The 17,834-nt window shown below is 32.7% G+C and overlaps 1 protein-coding gene across 5 annotated transcripts in view; it reads right to left on the reverse strand.

The window, feature by feature from the left end:
• DPYD (dihydropyrimidine dehydrogenase) overlaps nucleotides 1-17,834 on the reverse strand; it is a 902,287-nt gene that overhangs the window by 691,634 nt on the left and 192,819 nt on the right. For all 5 annotated transcript variants that reach the window (XM_030935823.1, XM_030935822.1, XM_030935821.1 and 2 more), the window contains one exon: nucleotides 10,156-10,243. In XM_030935823.1, the coding sequence (XP_030791683.1) occupies nucleotides 10,156-10,243 (88 nt within the window). The remainder of the gene's footprint in view (nucleotides 1-10,155; nucleotides 10,244-17,834) is intronic.

The following is a 17,834-nucleotide window of genomic DNA, read 5'->3' on the forward strand; positions in this document are numbered from 1 at the left end:
TCAACTACATATATAATACTAGGAACTGAACTACTGATTACTACTCATCATCTTCTTTTTAGACAGAGTCTGGCTCTGTCACCCAGGCTGGAGTGCAGTGGCGAGATCTTGGCTCACTGAAACCTCCACCTCCCAGGTCTGAGTGATTCTACTGCCTCAGCCTCCTGAGTAGCTGGGACTACAGGCATGCACCATCACGCGCGGCTAATTTTTGTATTTTTTTAAGTAAAGATGGGATTTTGCCATGTTGGCCAGGCTGATCTTGAACTGCTGACCACAGGCAATCCAGCCGCACCAGCCTCCCAAAGTGATGGGATTACACGCATTAGTCACTGTGCCTGGCCTACTTATCTTTTAATACTGAAAATGAACATCTCTATAAAAGGCAAAAATAAGAAAGTGCTTTATAATTTTTCAGTTACCAATTAAAATTAAGTAACATGAATATATGTTCTAAAATTATAAAAGTCCCACTTTATCCAGGGAAAATAATTATAAATGCAATAAATTTTAAAAGAAATTTAGAGACTTAAGATTTTCATTTCCAGTAAGTTATTAAGAAATTTGAAGAGAGAAATAAAAAGATGAAATATTGTTTCATTTAGTGTAGCAGAGTTTGTATAATTTGCTTCAAAGAGATAGGATACTTTTCTACATCTAAACACTAATACAAATACAAAAACAAAGATGTCAAAGCCAGTCATCATTAGAGTTAAAAAAAAAAAAGCATTGGGCATTGAAAGAATTCTATAATTTCATTTATGAATATTACACAGCTTGCAAGCAAATGAGAATGTTTACATTTGAGAAATTATTGAAAGGTGAAGATTATTATTCAAAGAATCTCCCATGTTAATGTAATATATATATATATTCAAACATATATAACTTACATATAAAATGCCAAAAACTTTATATTTAATGATTATTTATACCATGCCAAAAGACACATGATTATCTATGCCATTAAATCTAGACTGTAATATCACACCATTTGTTTGATACAAAAAAGTCAGACTATAAAGTGAGAGTTTGCTCTTTATTGACAAGAATATGAGTAATTCCTTAATTGACAGACTGCTGTGATGCATAGTACAGTGTGTTAATTATATTCTACAGTGGACATAAAAAGGTTTTTCAAAAAAGTCTCCATTCTAAGTACATTAATTTAAACCCATTAATAGCTTCAAAATATAACTAGTATTGATTCTAATAATTTACTTTAATATTTTTAATTTTTCAAGGTAGTTTTCAAAAAAACTAAACCCAAATTTCTTTAACATGATGTCTATTACATTATACTTTTTACCCAACATTCAAGATATTAATAGCACTTATAAAATTCAGTCATGATAGCAAATGTTCCAGCCTTTTATATTTTAATAATAGCTCATAATCTGTATATTTGTTAATATCGATAGTAGAGTGTAATACAAAGGCACATTGAACAAGAAATCTAGAAAATTCAGTTATACTATCAAGCAACTGTGTGATTAGCTTTGCTGGGTTTCAAATTTCTATACAATGAGATGCCTAGTTCAATTACATTTTCTTTTTGTCTATATTCTGTTACACTGACTTTTACTTACTAATATTAAAAAATATCCAAATTAGTATTGTATGTGTTTCTTCATACAAATTTTTCCCTGTCTTAATATTGTAAAAGAAAACAGTTGTGATTCCAATTTAATTTACATATATTTATTTAGTTTTTATGTCATTAGTGTGTTTTAAAAATAATTTAAATTTTATCAAATATTTACAAAAGCATACGTTTAAATTTGTCTATACTACACACAACCACAAACAATATGTTACCTGTTTCATATAAAATTAGCTTAAGATGTATAATAAAAATCCTTTCTCATTTATACTAACATGACTCTTGGATCTTAAGTAGTTTACATTTTATAACTTACAATGGACTAACATTTGCTTTGAGCTACAGGCCTTTCAAATCTGAATTTCCTCTATTAAAGCAAATGTGAATAAAATCAGTGACCATTACACATTGTATCAGTTGTGGTTAAAAGTAAAAATGAGCCAGGAGCCATAATCCCAGCACTTTGGTAGGCCGCGGGAGGTGGATCATGAGGTCTGGAGATCGAGACTATCCTAGCTAACACGGTGAAACCTCATCGCTACTAAAATACAAAAAGTTAGCCAGGTGTGGTAGCACACACCTGTAGTCCCAGCTACTCGGGAGGCTGAAGCAGGAGAATCGCTTGAACCCAGGAGGAGGTTGCAGTGAGCCGAGATTGAGCCACTGCACTCCAGTCTGGCGACAGAGCAAGACTGTCTCAAAAAAAAAAAAAAAAAAAACAAAAAGTAAAAATGTAATCTTGTGAGGTTTTTTCTACATATATATAAAAACAGAAACAAGACAGATTTTATATAAGCATTAATAATTCAATATATAATGTTATATCCATCTATCCTCTTCATACCATTTATGAATTAAGATGTGCTATTTTAAAAATAATACTCCAGTCCTTTGTCTTTAACTCTAGTAAATTTAGTATTCCACCATTTGCCAGATTCAAGACTAGGAAGTTATTTATTAAAATTAAAGTCTGGATTCCAGAAAATTTCGTTAATAGTTACATTAACTACAGTAACATTAGTGATAAATGAATGAGTCAAAGTGTGCATACATTTACATTAATAATTAGAAATTAATATTTTATTATAGTCTGAATATGGTGCTCAATATTTATTCTGTAGAACTTTTTCAGTTTACATAGCTAGTTTTACATGCAGAAAAAAGCTAGGATACTTTGAAAATAAATGTAATATCAAGGAGATACTTTTAGTAACAAAATACACTACACAGCATAGGACTTAAAAAAGCTTGGTCCTGTTACATATAGATATGTAGGACAAAGAAGATTTGAAAATAGATCAAAATAAATATGGAATTAAATAGGCAATAAAGGTGGCATTAGTATACTAGAACAATTATTCAAAAAACATATTTGGAACTATTTTAGCCATTTGGGGGGAAAATCTTGATCTTTCATTCACTCTTTATACCACAATGAAAACTCAGAATAGGGTCTGTCATGTGCTATTGTAAAACCTCTCAGTTTTATTTCATTTAATTTTACTACTGAATTTTAATATATTATTTTTATTATAAAATATATGTTCATTATAAGAAGCAAAGTAATTTAGAGATTTATAAGGAAAATGTTAGAAACCTAGCTTCACCCTACACTAACCTCAATCAAATGAAGAAACTAAAGTTAAATTACATCCTCCCCTTTTTTGTTTATATACAGATGAACTTTTTTTCTAAAAATACTGTCATGCTATTCACATTACTATGCATTTTGTCCTTTTTCACTTACTACAAATATACTTTTAGACCAATAAATACAAAACGCACTTTTAAGAATTGCTTCTTAACCTTCCATAATATAAATATAACCTAATACATTGAGCTGATACTAGTCTTTACCAATTTTTTACTACTTCAAACGATGCTATAATTGCTTTAAACAAAATCCTTGTATATGTGTCCCTTTACATTGTAATTACTTTATTTCTCTAGGTAGAACAGATTAATAAAGCATGCTGGTGAAACAGTACATCCATTTTTAATTCTCAAGTATATACCCACCACACAAAAGTTCTTTCCTTCCTCCTGAGTAGCATAGGGGTTTACTTTTCAACTTCAACAATTTGATGAGAGAAAACTGGTATCTCATCTTTGCACTTACATCTTGATGACTAATATGCAAGTAGGCTAACTTCAATATGATTAATAGTCACTTCGATGACTTCTGTAATAGTAAAATCTTTGCCCATGCCTGCACTGAGTTATCCAAATTTTCAGGAGCTCTTTGATTAACGAAGACGTTAACACGTGGACTGAAATATGTATGGCAAACAATTTTTCACTTGGTCTCAAATGTGGTTAGCTTTTTATTTTAAAATACATTTTTAAAATGCAGGTAGTCAAATTTGCTCTCCTATACTTTATAGCTGAATGTAATTAAAATTGTACTTAAATACGTATTTTTAATATGTAGAAGGTTAGTCCGTCTGAAAGGTATTCTAGGAGATAACCTATGAACGATTCTAAAAGTAAAGTCAAAATTATTCCAGAACTACTTATTGAAGAAGTCATTCATTTTCCACTGAATTGAAATGTCCTCCTTATCATATATTACATACTCATATTTACTTGGGTATATTTATAGACTCTCATCTGTTTGAGAAATGTATATTCCTGCACCAATACTACATTGTTTTGATTACAGTAGCTTTATAGTATCAGTATCTGATATAATACACATTTTTGTCTTATTTTTTAAAGTTTCTTTCTTCCATATATCTCCCCAATTACTATTCCTATATTTTCCTACAAAACCTCTGGATTTTTATTGATCTAGACTATCCACTCATTCTTAAATATCTATTGCACTTTTCCAGGGCATATTGAAAACTAGTTATCTGCTATGACTCTTCTAATTAGAAAATAAATTATAGGAAAGTAGTTTTTAAGTCATCTTAAATGTACCCATGAATAGGCATGTCCAAGGACTGAAAATAACAAGGCAGTAAGTAGACCAAAGAAATCAATGGGAATCATCTTAAAGGCATTTGCCAAACCATGTAAACAAAGGCTTCTGTTTTAAGGGTCTCTGAGAACATATGTTTTAAAAAACAAAATCCAAGGTCCATCTAAAGTCTGAGTCTAACATAAGACTCAATAATAAAGCTAAGATTGCATAAGTCCACATCATCAGGAAGAGAAATTAAAATTAATCCTACCTAGGTCCCACCTGGAATTGCCCAGAAACTTTTCAGTCTTAAACTTGGGTACACAAGAAAAAGAGGGAAAATAATGTCCTTAGCAAATAAAATTTATAATTTTTATTTTTGGCATTATTCACATAATCTTGGTGACTTGAAAAAAAAAAAACATCAAGTGTGGAATTTAGTTTAAGGTGGTCCCAGGGGACTAGCAGTAAAGCCACTACCTGAGGCTTATATTATATTATATTTATTTAATATAAATCCCTTGTAAAGAAACAAGCATTCTTCACGGTTCTCAGAGAATTTCTTCCAATAAGGCATCAACACAAATGAGCAGAGTAAAAAAATAATAATAATAATAATAATTCAATGAACGTACAAGGGAACACAAAGCACTCAGTGGAGGCAACAGATAGCACAGACAGTATCATCAGACTCACAGAGATTTTGAATAGTAAAATTGACAGAATATGAAAATGAGTATTTTAAGTTTTAAGAAATAAAAGGTGGCCAGGCACGGTGGCTCAGGCATGTAATCCCAGCACTTTGGGAGGCCGAGGCGGGAGGATCACGAGGTGAGGAGATCAAGACCATCCTGGCTAACACAGTGAAACCCCGTCTCTAATAAAAATACAAAGAAAAAAAAAATTAGCCAGGCGTGGCGGCGGGCACCTGTGGTCCCAGCTACCCGGGAGGCTGAGACAGGAGAATGGCGTGAACCCGGGAGGCAGAGCTTGCAGTGAGTGGAGATCGCACCACTGCACTCCATCCAGTCTGGGTGACAGAGCAAGACTCCGTCTCAAAAAAAAATTAAAATAAAAAATAATAAAAGGCTCGAAAAGATTAATAAAAAGCTGGCAGATTAGAAAAAAAAGCACCAAAAAACTCTCAGAAATGAAAGATATAATTGTAGCTCAAAACTCAATGGACCATTTTAACAGCATATTTGAAACTGGTGAAGAAATTATTAGTAAACTTCCAAGTAGAATTGAAGGAAATTATCTATAATGAAACCCCCATATTATAAATAAAAAGACAAATGTATGAAACATGAGTCATTGAGAACAAAGTAAAAAGATTTAACATGTATCTAATAAAAGCTTCATAAAGAAAGAGAGACAGTGAGTTATTTCCCAAAATGATGAAAGAAATCAATCCAGTTTCAATAATCCCCAAAAAAAATAAGTAGGACAAGTAAAAAGAAATATGGACTTAGATAAATCATGATAAAATTGTTGAACATCAAAAACTAAAAAATCTTTAAAACAGCACAACAAAGGCATATTAACCTCAAATGAACAGTAATTAGACTTCCATTCATTTTTCAATAGTAGCACTGTAGGATAAAAGGCCCCAAAATGGTAAGTTCTACGAGGTGGAAAAATAATAATAATCATTGCCAAGCCTGAATTCTACAGTTAGTGAAAAAACTTCTCCAAAGTTAAAAAATGGAAATAAAAATAGTTCAGAAACAAAAATTAAGGTAGTCTGGCAACAACAACAACAACAACAAAAAACCCTTTCTGAATAAAATTGTATTTATTCCAAGTAGAACTGCTTCCACATGGAAATTGCGACATCGAAAAAATGGACAAAAATGTGACTTATTCACATTTAGAATTAAATTATTTAGAATTATTTAGAATTAAATTATTCACATTTAGAATTTAACCTTATTCTATGACACAAAACCCACTCACATTGATATTCTAATTGACACAAACCAACCCATAATACATACGCCAAAATTGGCAGGTCATCTGTAATGAAAACGGGCACATGAGTTCAGAATTACTTATTTAAATCACATGGCATACTCAACTCTGCAACTCTGAAGGATTATAGCTTGTGTACCTTCTAAGAATGTAACAGAGATAGAGGTGTGTGTGTGTGTGCATGTGTGTGCATGTAGAGCTTTATTAAGATATAATTCACATATCATATGTACACCAATTAATTTAGAACACTGATTTTTGATCACTCAAAACAGATACTCCATCACCACTGGTAGTCATTACCCACTTTTATAAATACTCCTCACCTATTTTTGCCCAAATCTCCAAACCAAGTGCCAGGAAATCACTTATCTATTTTCTGTTTCTATATACTTGTCTATTATGGACATTTTCTAAAATATTCCTCCTAACTGTAATTCTGTAACTTTGGAGACATGCTGGTCAAAGGAGATAGAGGTTTTGTTTTGTTTTGCTCTAAAGCTTTGTTCATTGAGCACCATCTTATGGCAGATAGATAAGTCAATACTCTTGAAATGGATAGAGGGGTAAATACTTATTATCCAACAATAAAGATGAAGGAACTGACCTCGTGTACCAAGGGAAACCTGAAATCTTATCACTGCTTTTTGTTGCATATAACTAAATCTTTACATTTGTAAAAGCTACTGGGTGATAAATTATGAACTTTCTAACATTTTTTTCTTCTACTTACTTCAATATAATAGGAGAAAACCCAATCAACTTACATAGTAGATTATGTATTTGGACACTAGCTTCTAGGCATTGGGGAGCAACTACAGTTATTGAGCAAGGAAGTCAGAATTTCAGCAAAGCTTTAGAAAATTATTCTGGAAATGATCAATACTTTGTTTGATAAGAGTATAAACCATTCAGCCATTGAAACTAAAAGGCAAACTGGAAAGCAGAAGGCACCAAATCTATGGGTTACATTTCTGCTTTTCTGCTTTGTAACAGTTGTAATATATATGTGTACAATATATATACAATATAGATCCCTCTCGATCATACATACATATGTACACACATACAAACACAAACATATCAAGGTAACTTTCTTATAAATGCAAACATTATTATCAATAATTTCTGCTACTTCGATTTTGTTATTCCTTTAAATTCCAGTTACTTTTAATAAGGATCTATCACAAATAAAAAACTTTTCGTTTACATCATGTCATTTAGTCAGCTTTTCTGTAACATATATTATACATTTATTTATCTATACACAAAAGCCACACTAATCTGAGTACACAGATTTTATAAACACATGCAAAATCATGGAAAATCGATGGCTTACAATTTGATGTAAAAGTTTTAAAGAGAACATATCTCTATTGTTTTAAATAAAGGATCATGAAATCAAGGAACACTGTTTAAAGCAGCCATTTATTTCACTATATTTATAGACTGATCGCATGCATTCTCATATAAAGTAGTGTTTTTTAAAAGAAAATCTATCAAGAAATATAACCCAGTATTCACAGTTTGATGAATCTGAAATGTGTACTTCCAATTGAGAGATACAATTGCAAACAACAGCCTGCACAAACCAAACAGAGAAAAACTGACTGAGGGGGGACAATAGCATTGAGTGTACCTTTCAAAACTAGAGCTGTAATCCAGTTTGCAAGAAAATGAAGAATGGAAGTATTGGCCTAAACTCCACTGAATCTCAGAAGCCTAACACAATACAAAACAAGTGACATCCTTTTCTCAAAGAGGCGCAAGGCTCATTGAGTCTGGCGATTCAATTACCCTCTCAACTTGGAAAGAACCCCCCTCCTGTGTTGAGGTCTACTGGCAAAGCAATGTGGGACAGACTACATTGTACACAGCTGGTAAATATCTAAAAAGCTGCAGGCTTTAAAGAACAACAATTTTTGACCTTTTATGATTGCTACAGTGATTCTCCAACAAAAAATTACGAGTTTTTTTTTTAATGTTTAACAACATATTATCTTCTCAATTAATCATCTTCAAATATCTCATATTCATATAAAAATACTTTAAATAGATATCTAAGCACAATATCCCATTAGGAAAAGAATATGAACAAACTAATGAAACACAAAGTGGATTTCCAAAAATAGAGATGACTGTGATCTTGCTTAGACATTTTATAAACTTCTCTAAGAATCCCTTTTGTCTTTTTTCCTACATATTGTGTAGACCCTGAATAAATGAAGTGTGTACTCAAAATAACTACTGATTCTGAAATATCTACGAAAAACCTCGGGAAGCATGGATCTTCTAAGATAGTTCATCATAATTCTCATATTTCCTCATGCTTGATATGAAGAGTGTTAACTTAGATATATGTTTAGCGAAAATACTTTAGACTTCAAACTTTGGACACTCCTTTTCTGATGAGATCTTTATTAAAAATATGATTTTATAAATAGCAATTTATTTCAAAAACAGCAATCACTTCTATAGTATTTACCATATTGAATGACTAGGGAAACTAATAATTCCACATAAAAATTGTTGAGTAACCACTATATCAGACATTTTCATAGAAAAATATTATTCAGTTTATACTGCAACTCTGTAAGTTAGATGCTACCTTTCCCTTCATAAGTGAAAGTAAGGAGGTAATTTTCCCCAGTTTCACAATAAGTGGTTTATCTAAAAGTTCAAACCAGACTTCAAATCCTAATAAGTCTGACAATTCAGATTTAAATCTGACTATGCAGGAATAATTTTTAAATTCTTTCAAAACCCTAAATTGATATAAAAGTATTTATCACTTTTCTCCTAAATTAACTATTTTACGTACTTGAAATATTAAGAAAAAATCTTTATATGTAAAAAGGTACCTGGCTGTTGAAGGAGTAGGAGTTAAGGTATTTTTACAGCATTTTAGAAAATTAGTGTTAAACGTTGTGAAAGGATTCTCTGTATCTTTATTGGAGACTTTCTTCAGCCTTTGCTCATCCATAAAGGATTAGACACTTGGACAAGAGCTCACAATGCCCTCTTCACAAAAACAATAGGTACTATTAATTATTCAATCAATCAACCATTCACTTCGTGAATGAAAACTGGACTTAGGCTTACATTGAGTTTTTAAAAAGTTAAAGATCAAAATTCCTTTTGTTCTTCTCAAGCCTATATAAGCCGTTTTTTTCTAATTTTTGTTGTATTTTTTTTGCTACAACTCTACGAGTCATTATGAATTATTTCAAATCTTAAACAAATTAACTGAATTTTATAGATAAAGTCTATTCCCTTGATATATCTGTGTGCTAGACTTACTATCCAAGCATACTTTCATAGATATTTCACAAGTCATAAATGTGTTTTGATGATCAATGACAGTTCCTGTCTATGAGTATTTAGTAAGCATAAACTAAAGTGAATCTATTCAGGGTCCTGAATTTTAAAAATCATTCATTTCAACACAAACTAATTTTCAAAACAGAAAACAATGAACATGGATTTTCATGATAAATTACAACCTGGAAGTGCTTAATTAATAAATGTGCCACATTTTTAAATGCCTATAGAAGTCATATTTAATGCTTTAACTGGATTTGCTAAGACAAGCTGTATGTTGTACCCACAGATAATAATAGAGAACAAGATCAAATACTGTTATTATTTCCATTTGCGGAGTTAAATCTGAATTTACCTTGTTTGCAATACTTGTGATGAATGATTTAATATCAAGATTAGTTGGACAGCTCTTCTGACAGGGGGCATCTGCACATTTCAGGCATCTAGGAAATAAAATAACTATGTTAAGAAACTACAAGTGAGATAATCTATATATTTTATACCTTATACTCATTCAGAGTCCATGTCTAGTAAGTATAAATAAAATTATATCATTTTTAGGTACAAACATTTTTAAGCAATAAATACAAAGTTTCTGTGTTTCACCTTTGGCACTTCTCCTGGGATGCATAAATGAGAATCATGCTGGCTAGTAACTGCCCCTCCTCTCAGAGTTCCTTCTTGATTTTAAGAGAATCATACTTATTTAGGACATACCATTCCCTCACTCTATCAGTTTTGTTTGATCCTTTCACTATGCTGACAATACTTGCATGCAGTTTTTTATGATAAGGTTTGTAATTCTTTTAGACCAAAATTATTACACAAATGCAAAGATCAAAGGTAAAGTCTTATTTTACCACTTGAAATATCCTTTCTTCCACACTTCCCTCCTTCCAGCTTCCCTCTCTACCTCTCTCTCTCTTTCCAATCTTCTGAAGTCTTTCAGCCTCCATCCCATTCACATGACAACTGAGTTCTGTAATAGATGCTTCAAAGCATAGCCCAGATCCACCCTCTTCAGGACCAAAGCTTTATTCCCACAACTGCCTTCCCTCTGCTGCTGAAGAGAATGGGGTCCAACAAGGTCAGCCTCCTTTCCAGTAGCAGCACACATCCAATTCAAGGCCAGTGAGTGGGGTTATAGGATCGCTACCCATTCCCATATTTGGGGAACTAGTCTGCAAGGAGCCACTGAAGCATTTATTGTGACTATTTGCTCAATCCCACTTCCTTCACTCTTCTACAGATGTTAACCTGCATATAAACTTCCTGCATATTAATCTCATCTCAGACTGTCCTTCCTGGGGAACTGGTCAGAGATACATTTGAATTTTGTTGCACCTAAGAACCACCTGGGAAGCTTGATAAATGGCACAGACTTCAAAGAGGAGCCCCTACTGAGTCCAAGTTACTGGCCTGGGAATCTGCATTTTGAAAAGGGCCTCTGAAGTGATTCTAGTGTTCATAGTTGGAACCACATTGTTAGAACCACATTCTATAATTATTCATTCAGGACAACTAAAACCAATGGCCAGACTCATCCTTTATTTGCACATTAACTTATATGTGTTTTTCTTCGTTTATTCATTCATTTAATACATATTTAATAAGCCTCCATTACATGGCAGAACCTGGGATACGAGAATATAAAAGTGTTGGAAAAAGATCACCATGGTCCTGATATCACAGAACATGCAGTTTGAATGAAGTACAGACACAGAAAAAGCCACACACTGTTCAATGTGGTCAGTGAGAATTTGGGTGAAATACAGCATGCTAAGGGAACACAGATGAAAGACAGTAGTCCTGGAGGGAGACAGACAGGACAAGCTTCTTGGGAGGAATAATACTGAAAGAGAAGCTTAAAGAATGAGTGGACATTGGGAAAGCAAACGACAGTGGGATTCTGAGTGCAGGGTCACTCAGGATAATTAACCAAGAATAGAAAAAATATGCACCAGTGCCTGGAAAGAAAAGAACGTGACAGGGTAGGTAAAATAATGAATTTGGTCTAGTATAAAGTGAGAGTGGGAGTAGAAAGAAATGAGTGTGGAGATAGACAACTAAGGAATGTATACTGCTGCCACATGTGTCCGAAAAACAGCATTCTCCAAGAATTTCACTAAGAATGAATCCTACATTGCTCAGTGACAAAGGTGACTAGCTAGCTCATTTTCTATACACTTCCATGTGCAAAGACCTTGGTTCATTTCCTTCATGAAAACAATACCAATCTCCTTGTCATTCTTTTGTGAGTAAGAGAGCCCTCTTCATTGTCTGAACCAATTTCTCAGTACCTAATTAATATCTTGTTTTTAAATCTGATCTCTTTTCTCTGGTTTGGGCCCTTAGCCTTCTCTCTAAATTAAATTTTACACAATGAGTACCAAAGGCTTTTCATAATCAATTGTCCTCTCTGAAATGTAGTCATTAAACCTCTCCCCTATCATTTCTGTAAATGCCATTGTTAGATTCACATCCATCATTTAGTTGAATTCCTGTCTGCTCATACTTAACGTTTTTTCCCCAAAACACTATGGTTGAGTTCAAAATAATTTCTTCAAAGTATAATGTGCAGCATACATTGCAAACAATACAAAAATCTCCATAATGTATGGCCTATTTGGTCCTTGATGTTAAAATGAGGTGATATTTATATGTGTAACTGTCATGTGGATAAATATACTGAGCATTAATAGTGGTTTGAAAGGATTTTCTTTTACGCTGCAATATAAAATAGCTAAAAAGAAATAATAAGCCAACTTAAATATCATCTTATTATTGAAAAAAAGTCTTTTCAACAGTTGTAAAAATATCTGCCATTACACAGGAGTAAGCACACACACACACACACACACACATATATATATATATGGCACATCATATGGATTCTGGTTATCCCTATGAAGTCACAAGTTTTCTGCTTTTCTTTTTTCTAACGCCCAACTTGAATAACACAATTAAAAAATAAAGTTACAATGTCAGCAGGTATAAGTGAATGAAATTAATGTGCACTGTATTTTTCTGTTCTTCCAGAGAAATCTTATATTCAACATAAACAGATTCACTTAACAGCATTGACAATGCAAGGATTTTTAGTTGTGGTTATTAAGCCTCTTTACCAAATAATTCTCCTTTTATTATTGAGCTAGTTCACAAATAACAGCTGTTGAAAATGTCAGATGTTAATGAGGCAGGGCCACGCAAACCTGAATTGTAGCATTCTTTTTTCCTTTGGTGTCATGAATATGCCAGAATGGGCAGACTCTGATAATAATACCATCTTGCAATTCTCTAAGCGCTCTGCAGACTAAAGTGCATCAGGCTGCCATTAATCCCACTTATCACTCTGACAGCTCAGTAATTACACTACAGCTATAGCCAGGTAGTCCTAATAAAATATCAACCACTGCACTGGAATGCATACTGGTGAGATGTTTTATTAAACTTTGAGGGGTAGGGGTTGATCATCAAGTGACATTAGTGTTGACCTATTTTTCTATTTGACAATAAATTATCCTTTGACCATGCCATAATAGATATTACAGAGTGCATTTACTGTACCAAATCAGAAAGGTGCTGCATTACAATGATATAGGCAAATGGTGTAAATAAAATAGCAGAAATGCATGTCAGAATGTTATTACCTAAATTGCTTTAAATGATTGATACCATGAAAAATCACAGACACAGTATTTAGGGGAATATGTCAACAATTATTGTAAACCACAGTTCCACATACATTTCTCCTTAAAAGTAAAATTACACTTGTTTTCATCTTTAGTCATTTAATTCCCCTTTTACCTTTCAAAGTTACTCTCTTATAGTGCTTATTTTTAAATGCATAAGCAGCAAAAATTAATTCAGATAAACAATTATGTCATACTTTTTCCCCAAATAGTTATAAAGTTAAAGAAGTGTATTCGATTTTTTTAAACTACAAGGAAACAACTTAGAGTTTTCACTAGTCATACACTTTTTAAATTTTCGTATTTAATACAAAGCGTAACAATGAATTTCACTGAGCAAAATATAGAATTCTTAATCAATGTTAATCTTTCATGATTCGACATGACCATAAAAAATGTATGAAAACTTAAGTACTGTTACTTAAAGGCCAAAAACTATTAAAGATATATTTATTCATGATATTTCTCTAGAGAAAGAGAAATATGATTCCTCTTTCCAAATATCAGTGAGGCTAGACAGTTTGACTCCATAGTATGACACCAAAAATATTATAGTGAGTAATGAAACAAGCGGCATTTCATTCTTCACACATCTGAGAACAGATGCCTGCTTCTTTTATTGGTAACCATCCACAGCATTTGGGATTGTAACCTATGCTTGTTAAAGAATTTTCTACTCATGAGTTTAAATATCTGAATTAATTTCCTTTCTCAGTTAAAAAATAATAGTAATAATAAAGCACATACACACAAATCTATCTGAAACCCTTAGAACTCCCACTGCATTGTCTTAGCTTTGCTAGAGTTTGGTTTAATTGAATCAGCACTGTTTCATCAGGCTATGTAAATATACATTAATCTATATATAATGGCATTAAGCAAATATTTACATTAAAAATTAAATTAAAATATTTTCCTAATATTAATATTGCATTTCCTTAGATATTTAATGTTCTATATAATCATTTAGAAAGTCTACCTAATTTAGATGTATCAGATGGATTTAAAACCTTGTTTCCCTACCCTATAAGCACCAGTGTAGGAAAATATATAGTTTAGTATCTTCCCCAATGGTGCAGTATGTCTACTGAAAACTGGGCAGAATCAACTGTCAGGTTGAAAAGAAATGTGAATAAAGAAATCGAAGTTGGAAGTGTCATATATGTATGAGTTCCACAACTTCTATCCTTTGCATCCAGACCCTATCATAATAAAAAGAGACAAGAAAGATGGCTGGTATCTTTAAAACATGATGGGACCAATTCCATGTTCTGATCCATTAAGCAGTCAAAAGAGCCAAAAGCCATCCTCAGCTTCCAATAATTATCTGCCTATTTATACCTCTGTGCTTCTCTTAATAATCCATTAACAGCCCTTCCTATGTACTTCTGACTCTGCTTCTCTGATTACACCACAGGTTTTTAATAGCTTAGGGCTATCTGGAACTAACTTTGAATATTCTTAAATATGTATCTTGGCCTAGCCTTTATTATACTGAGCTGGAATCTATGATAACATCAATAAAAACAACTGAATTTTTAATGCTGTGCAGCATTCCGCCTTTTAACCACACCTGTGATGTTCATGTTTTGAGGCTTTTAATATTTATTTATATTTATAAGTTAATACCAAACATAATTTTAAATAGCTATTTATCTACTAGAAGTTTTCTTCTGCACACGGGTGCTTCAAAACGATTCAAGAGAAGCAAATTTAGAACAGAACACAATTCACACAACTGATGCTCAAAATTATCTGTTGGATGATAATAACCAGGAAGCTGGAAATAAAACATAGTTGAGAACTTTCCTACAAGTATTTTCTGAAGTCTATGTCAGGAGATTATTGGTTTTACCATATAAAAACTTTAAAATGTATAGTTTATACTTTTTGCATATTCTGAATTAAATGAAGGTACTTACATTAAATTCCATAGTCCTTATTTATCTTCATCCATAACAGATTCCTAAAAATTTATAAGACTACTTCTATCTCTACCTCATAGACGAGGCTCCAGTCATCTCCCACAAGCACAAAAGACCAGTGGCCAAGGCAGTGGAGAAAACGACTACAACACATTTAGTATCTTACACCCAGAACTATCCCATCTATGTATACAAACAGGTTAGAAATTTAAAAGGTGGTGTTCTACTGACCCCATCTCTTGAAGACATCAGTGCTTGCTTGCCAGAGTAATTTGAAGACTGAGAAAAAAGCAGTTAAGAACTCACAGCTAGAAAAAGACTACAGTATTATCTCTCCTGGAGTCCAATTTTAGTTTAGGAAAAAAAAAGTAAAAGGTAGTCTTGACTGTCTCCTCAAGAGGCTTCTCAAGTCCAGATGAAAAGGTTGGGTTTTACAGTAGCACGCAGTTTTGAAGGCTTACCCAACCTTAGTAGTCATTGAGGCACTATGACTCAGAGAAGGAAAGTGACTTGTCCTAAATCTTCCTCAGAGTTTAGGGCAAGCTTTTCTAACTCAATCATTGTCTGTTCTAGTCTGTAACATTTATTTTCTTCTAATTCATGTGTGATTATTAGGAAGCTAGTTTTATTGCAATTTTAAGCAACTGTGATTTAGCCATTTGTGCTGAAAATATACTTTTATTAGCATATCCTTATTAAAAACTTAAATATGCTACAAAAATCCTCAATAGCATAAGAAACCACAACCTCAATCAAGTCTTTCATGCTGTCTCACAAGCAAATAAAATATCTTCATAAAAACTTAGTACATACCACCTTTTATAAAATTTTAAACAAAGATTGTTCTGTTTTACTATACAGGAAAAAGATATCTTTATGATTGTTAAAGAGTGTTGCTCTTAAACGTATTTGTTTTGCTTTCTTACCTTGAAAGAGATCTGGACAAAGAAGAAAAAGATTCAAAAATAGGCTTTTGGCATACAGTGGTGGAACAAGAAAGATGTGATGGAAATGGTATACATTAGTAACTGCAAAAGAGTCACTGGGAGAAAATACACACATCATGAATACAGGTACAGACAGTTATAACCGGGAATGAAAAGAGAACAGAGCCCATATAAACAAAGTAGCGTCAGTACTTGACACTTTCTGAATCTACTGGGGCTCTCACTTACTGGAAATATAAACGCTATATAAATGAAAAGATTTAAATAGTAACACTGAACAACAATGACCAAAAGGACAAAAGAAAATGGTTTTTGTTTTGGGTTTTTTTTTGTTCCTAAATGACTGTACTGATAATTATGCTGAAAATTATGGGATTGAATGAAATTACTGTAGGTTGCAGCATGAGGGAAAAGTGTCCCAATTCTGACTACTCCCTGTTAGAAAGTTATTTATGGAGCATAAGATCGTGGTTTATAAACTGAATTGCTAAAATTGAACAAAAATCAGTTATTAATTACAACTATTAGAAGTAATTAAATATTAACTATTCACCAGTTTTTATATATCAATAATACAGAAACAGTAACAGTAAAGTCAATGAATACAGGAAAAAATACGTAAAAGCATTCATTAAATGTTTTCCTGCCCAGTAGGTATCTGAGCACTAAAATAGCTGATATAATTTGATCCCTGTCACCTGCAGCTACAAGTGAGGTACACTTTAATCAAGAAAACCAGAGAATACCATAGATAAAAGATCTGCTTTATGTCCTGGAGGGACGGGCTTGTTGGCAACGCTCTCCTAGGAAGCCATTCTTTATTCACCTTAAAGATGGCGGGGGCTGAGAGTATGTACTTAAAGGGATTGAGGAAGATGGCATGATTCAAGAAGATCAAAGTTTCCTCTGTCTTGTAGTAATGAGGAAAATAGCGATAAGCCATGTACCTAGGATAGGATGCTTTATAGAATCTGTCTATATTTAGCATAAGTCAGTCAGATAACACATAGCATATATGTATTTAGTGTGTGCATTCACCCAGACTTTCATGTATGCTAATATTAAGTGCTCAAATGTGCTTGCTCATCCAAAGCCTTTAAGTGTATTAACTCAGAAAACGTAACATTGAGGTTAAGAGTACAAGCTCTGGTGCTTGATTGCTCATATTTAATTGTTGACTTCACTTTACTGGTTTTAAGATGTTAGCCAAAGGACTTAAACTCTCTGAGCATGAGTTTTCTCATTTGCAAATGGGGATAACTTGTACATCAAATTGTTGCAATAATTTTTAACGATTATACCTTTATATGCATTTCTTTAGTAACTTAACAGGTATTCTCTATAATCTTCAACATATTCTTAAAGTTATATATTGTTTTATCTTCCTTAATGTGGAAGGAGGTAGGGAAGAGTCAAGGTATAATGTTTTATAATTATTTATGTACATTTAACATAGTAGACATCTGACAA

This window comes from Rhinopithecus roxellana, chromosome 8 (genome assembly GCF_007565055.1).
Source record: "Rhinopithecus roxellana isolate Shanxi Qingling chromosome 8, ASM756505v1, whole genome shotgun sequence".
Lineage (NCBI taxonomy): Eukaryota > Metazoa > Chordata > Mammalia > Primates > Cercopithecidae > Rhinopithecus > Rhinopithecus roxellana.